Below are 6,000 nucleotides of genomic sequence, written 5' to 3' on the forward strand. Positions count from 1 at the left end.
ATTTTTAAAAAACCTAATTGGACTACAATCCCAAAGATCTCATGATGAAACATGCTATCCACCTCCAGATAGAGAGCTGATGGCCTCAGTGAACAGACTGAATCAGACTTTCTTCTCTTTCTTTCTTTTTTTCTTTCTTTTTCTCTCCTTTCTTTTCTTTCTTTCTTCCATCCTTTCTTTCTTGGACATGACCGAAGCAGTAATTTATTTTGCTTGATTATACATATTTGTCATGGGCCTGTTTTCCTTGCCTTCTCAATAGGTAAGGGAGGACAGGAGGGAGAAAATTTGGATCTAAAAATAAAAGAAAATTAAATTTAAAAATAAATAAAAGTATATCTATGTATGCATAAAACAATATGATTGGGAGGAAGCACAAACCTGGACTGCCCTGGGGAGCTAAAAGGGCCCTGTGACTGCAATGAGTCCAGCTCCTAAATGGAGGAAAGGTCAGGAGACCCGGATTCTAATTTTGCTCCAACCCCTGACAGTCTGGGGGACCGGGGTGAAATCTCTTCCCCACATGGGATGTCAGTTTCTTCCTCTGAAATATGAGACTCATACCTGGGTGACTTATCAGATTCCCTCTAGCTTGATCAGTACGTATTTGCATCCCTGCAGCAATGAGGGGAGAAACCAGGATGGTGAAGAGACTCTACACCATGACATCCAATAATACCTGGAGTGTATATAGTACTTTCAGATTTGCAAAGAGCTTTATAAATATTATCTCATTTGATGATGAGATATCCTGGCAGGTAGTTAATTAAATTACTCTAGTATCTCTACTTTATAGATAAGGAAACCTAGAGTTGCCTAGGTAGAAAGTATCTGAGACAGGATTCAAACTCAGGTCTTCCAGACTCCAGATAAAGCACTCTAGCCACTGTTGAAAGAGCTGGATGGGGAGAATTAGTCTGCAGAAGAAATGTCTTGGAAGAAGGACAGGACAGTGGTCTTCACAACAGACAGTGTGGTACAGTGAGCAGAGCATTGACTTTGGAGTCTAGAAGATCTAATTTCAAATCCTAACTCTTCTATTTATGATCTGTGAGACCTGGTCAAGTCATTTTACTTCCTCTGAATATCAGTTTCCTCATCTTTAAAATGAGGTTAGACTAGATGACATGTAAGGACCCGTCTAGCTATGGATTTATGATTTTGTAAGTTAATGTCCCTCTCTGAGACTTAGTTTGCCCATCTGGAAAATGAGGAGGTTGGACCAGCGGGCACTATGATTCTATGGCTCTAAGTATTTAAAAACCCATCACATGAAAGAGAGATTAGCTTTTCTTGGTTCCAGAGGAAAAACTAGGAGCAATCATTTCCAAATTGCAGAGATGTAGTTTTACACTTAATATAAGGAAAGACTTCCTAACACTGAGAACTGTCCCAAAGTGGAATCAGTGCCGCTGCATTGGGAGGGGCTAAGTTCCCTGTCTCTGGAGGTCTGCACTCAGAGGCTGAACCACCACTTTCAAAGATCCTTGTTAAGGTGCAAGTTAGACAAAATGATCTTTGAGATCCCTTCCAACTCTGCTTTGGGGATTCTGCCATAACGTTAGAAAGTGATTTCTTCTACTGAGCCTGAATCTGCCTCTGTCACTCTTCCCCACTGATTCTAGTTTTGACCCTTGAAGCCAAGCAGAATCAGATGCCCCGTGACCAAGTTCCAGTCGGAAAAAGGACTTCCCTTGTTTCTGGTTCCCTTGCAGGAAGCCACTCTAGAATTGTTTCAGCAGGACCAGCGGCTGAGGACAGCTCCAGCACCTCCTCTGGGGAGTGCTATGAGAATTTTGGCTCATCCCAGGAGCCTCCTAAAGTGTCCCTTGGGTGTCCAGGTAACAAAGGGAAGATGGGAACGTGAAGTATGCATGTGATAAATGGAGAGCAGACAGGCAGATTGGGATGTTTGGTTTGGATGGGTGAACCCAAGGCAGAGAGAGGGGTGTGTGTGTGTGTGTGTGTGTGTGTGTGTGTGTGTCTGTGTCTGTGTGTCTGTGTCTGTGTATGTATGTGGTGTGTGTGTGAGTGCATGTGCGATGTGTGTGTGAGTGTGTGTGTATGTGTGTGTGTTTGAGGCAGGGAGTCATTAGTAATAACAAGAATAACATTTTTGCAAAACACAAGTTATCTCATTTGATCCTCAACAACCCTGAGACATAGGTGCTATTATTATCATCATTTTACAGATGTATAAACTGAGGCTGAGAAAGGTTAAGTGACTTGCCCAAGGTAACATAGTAAGGTCTGGGCAGGATTTGAATTCAGGTCTATCCTGGCTCCAAATCCAGGACTCCAGGCTCTGAGTCTATCTAGCAGGTCCTTGTGATTCCTTTGTTTCTCTCTCTAAGAGATGTAGAGACAAGATCCTTTGCTTTGGAATTGATTCTCTGGTTCTGATTCTATGATTTGGGGCTCCATCTTAGAGGGATAGGGCTAGCTTAATGGGCTAGGCAATGCAGTGAAAATTTGGATTTGGAGTTGGAGAACTAGATTCAAATTCCATCTCTGCTGCTTACTTACCTGTGTGACTATTGACAAGTACCATAACTTCTCTTGGGCCTCAGTTTCCTCATTTGTAAAATGAGAGGATTGGATTAGTCTTTAATGTCACTTCTCCTTTGGGGGCTTAGTTTCCTCCTCTGTAAAATGGAAGAGTTGGACTCTATGGGCCTCTAAGGTCCTTCCTCAGTTCCAAATCTGTGCTTCTATTCTGCGTTTGGGGTACAAAGTGGAGCCTTTCCAAAGTCCTTATCAGTGACTTTGCTCCTGAGTCAGAGGAGGGCTCAAGTTCTTCCCTGAGCTCTGGAATTCACAATATTAATCATCTCATTCCAAAGAAAGATGTACTGAGCAGACGGTGGTTAGGGATTGGGGATAAAGACCCCAGGGGTTATATTATTTGGGTCTCATCTAATATATTGGAGCTCTGGGAGCCAGAGGAGGCAAGGGTCTCATGGACTGAAGTGTGTTTGGTTGAGCAGAGCCATCTACCCCAGCCGTCACGGGCAGTCATGAAGATGATTCCTCTAGTGAAGACTATGATGACATCGGAGCTTCATAGAGCAAGACCCAGAGAGAGAGAAGGATGCCTGTTGATTCCTGCACCACCTGCCTCCCATTCCTGACTCCCTGACTTTAAGCTTCCTGCATCACCCAGAGCCACAAAACCATACTGATTCAGATCTGGGAATCTACCAGTTTGGAACAAAAGTTCCATTCCCTACCTTGGACTAATCAGTCTCCAGCCTGCAGTTCTTGAACCTCAAGCCAATTAACTTCAGCTAATATGTCTTGACCCTTGTCCCCTGATGAGTTTACAAACCTCAGGCAGCTTGTACCTCAGTGGATGGTGGGAGGAGAATCCCAGATCTGGAAGAAACATCAGCAGTCTTTTGGCCAACTTGACCAAAAGTCTTTTCTATGGCATTGCCAACAAATGGTCATCCAGCCTCCACTTAAAAATCTCTGGTGAGGGGGGAGCCTGCTGCTTCCTGAGATAGCTCATTCCACTTTTGTACAGCTCAGTCTTTCTGGGAAGTTCCTCCAGACATCAAGCATTTGGCACTCTGACCCCACCACCACCACCATTGCTCCTCATTCTGTCCTCTGGAGCCAAGTAGAACAATCCTTCTATCTATATGGCATTGAAGAGTTGTCATGTCCTCTATGCCTCCTTTTGTCAAATGTAAATACCCCAAGTTCCTTCAGTTCATCCTCACAGAGGCCTCTTGCCTTTCTAACCTCCTCCCTTCATGGTGGTGAACTGCCAACATCCCCTTCATTGCTTAGGGAGGTCCTCATTCTCAGGCTGGTTGCCCTCAAATTGTTCCCATAGTATCATAGGATGAAGTCACCATTTTGATTCAGAGGATCAGGGGCTGGATCCTTGCTCTTTCACTACCTATAGATAGGCCCTTGGGCAAGTCACTTCTCTCTGGGTCTCAGTCTTCCTGTCAAAAAGGGGGGTTGAATTAGATGATCTTGAATAGCCCTTTGAACTCTAAATCCTATAATTTATCATCTGTAAGATGCTGACTGTTGTCCTCTTTCAAGGTTTCCCATACTCTCTCTATAATAATTGTAGCTGCTAATCCCAGCAGAGGCCACAGCAGGAGCCAGACATATGGGGAATCTCCTCAGGGCACCATCCCTGGGAATCCAAGGAGGCATCAATGGCTTCCCGTGGAGACCTTGTATTGTACTTGAGAGAGAGGCTGTTTCACCCCAGAATGCCGTGAGTTCCCCAGAGGTGGGGACCATGTGCCTGGGCCAGAGGATGGATCCAAGTGGATGATGATGAAGAAGGCTGAGGCAGGAATCCACAATTCCTTCCCATCCCTCTCCAGATGAGATTTACAGAGGGCAATTTTATTCTCCATTTGGTTAAAAAAAGAATGAAATTTACAGAGAAATGACCATTGTATACAATTTCTCCCACAATCCTTGGAATGAGTCCCAAAGAAGCAGGAGAAGGGACTTTGGGTCACTTGTTCCTACTATACTGAGAATAAATGGGCTTTCCAAGCAAAAAAAAAAAATGGAGTGTGAAGTCAATATGAGGGTTTAAGATAAAAAAGCTCTGCAATTCTAATGGGGTCAGACCCTGGACAGGGGCCAGGGGAACTATGAGTGGGTTTCCCAAACATGAGAGACATCGAAGATCGCTTAAGAAGCACCTCCTTTGTGTGAGAGGCACAGTGCCAAGTGCTGGGACAGATAAAAATGAACCTGTGCGTGCTCTCAGAGAATTTACATTTTGTTACACAAGGTGTGTATGTACACACACACACGTATATATACACATATACTCACACATATACATACATATTATATGTATATGAACCACTTATTTGAGAGGGAGGACAATGGTAACTGCCAGGGATAGAGAAAGGCGTTCCATAGGAATTGTCATCTTATCTTCAGAGCTAAATCTGGAAGTAAACGAGGGCTTTTAAGGTGCAGAGGAGAGTCAGTCAACAAGCATTTATTAAATGCTTAATGTGTGCAAATCAGCAGGAGGGTAAAGAAAAGCAAAAGAGACACCCATTCCTACATACAGAGTCCTTGCCTGGAGCTTACATTCTAATTGAGGGGACAATATGGAAATACTTGGTTCTAGGCAAGCTCCACACACAGTACATAAGGGTAAACTGAAAGGGGCAGGGTGGGAAAAGCCTCCTCTAAAAGGTAAGATTTGAGCTGTCTTGAAATAAGGCAAGGAATCTACAAAGTAGAGATGAAGAAGAGGGAATGCCAGGTAGGGGAGACTGCCAGTGCAAAGGCACAGAGATGAGAAATATAGTCTTATATTCAAGGAACAGATTGAACCAGAAATTGTGAAAGGAAGTAATGTATCATGAGGCGGAGAAATGAAGTTCCACACTGCTTATATTCCCCTAATGTTGCCCAATAATTAAATGAAGACTTTAACAGCTAAATTCAACAAATGTTTATGTGCAAAGTGCTATGCCAGGGCAAATGATGGCTGTTGTCTTGGATGCTCTTGAGGTCTGAGCTTTGACCTCATTTGGGGAAAAGTGACCGTGATTCCTAGGGCTCTATTCCAAGGACTGATTTTGGAAAGATCAGAATTTTAGGGGTAACATTAGTGGGTGGTTTTCTTCTTCATGCTGGGAGTTTGCAATTCAGTTCAGTAAACACTGAGTACACATGATTTGTGTGTCAAACCTCCCTAGAAATCTTTCTCCAGAACTTTGTCATAACAAGGAGGTGACTTCGAATTTTCAAAGGATAATCCATCAGAACATTAACTCCAGCCAGTGCTGCCAAACTGGCAAGGCTTTGAGTCCAAAAAGGACTAAGGAACCTAATGTCTGTTATCACAGGATCTACCCAGCTTAGTTCAGAAAGGCTAATTACTAAGTTTGCTGGGGGTGGAGTGGGGTTGGGATGGAAGGGGGATGGGTTCTCCAGACACAGCTAGTCCAAAGGAGAGGAATAGGAGAGTGGAACTCAGAGATGGTGAAAGAATGA

At 43.7% G+C, this 6,000-nt stretch overlaps 1 protein-coding gene across 3 annotated transcripts in view; it reads left to right on the top strand.

Moving 5' to 3' along the window:
* Positions 1-4,803, top strand: part of CD6 (CD6 molecule) — a 47,844-nt gene extending 43,041 nt beyond the window's left edge. For 2 of the 3 annotated variants that reach the window (XM_072638792.1, XM_072638793.1), the window contains 2 exons: positions 1,716-1,841; positions 2,988-4,802. In XM_072638792.1, the coding sequence (XP_072494893.1) occupies positions 1,716-1,841; positions 2,988-3,067 (206 nt within the window). In that variant the 3' untranslated portion in view covers positions 3,068-4,802. Of the gene's footprint in view, positions 1-1,715; positions 1,842-2,987 lie in introns of all 3 variants that reach the window. The other variant, XM_072638791.1, reaches the window with a different exon arrangement.
* Positions 4,804-6,000: the final 1,197 nt, after the last annotated feature.

Source organism: Notamacropus eugenii, chromosome 2, assembly GCF_028372415.1.
Source record: "Notamacropus eugenii isolate mMacEug1 chromosome 2, mMacEug1.pri_v2, whole genome shotgun sequence".
NCBI lineage: Eukaryota > Metazoa > Chordata > Mammalia > Diprotodontia > Macropodidae > Notamacropus > Notamacropus eugenii.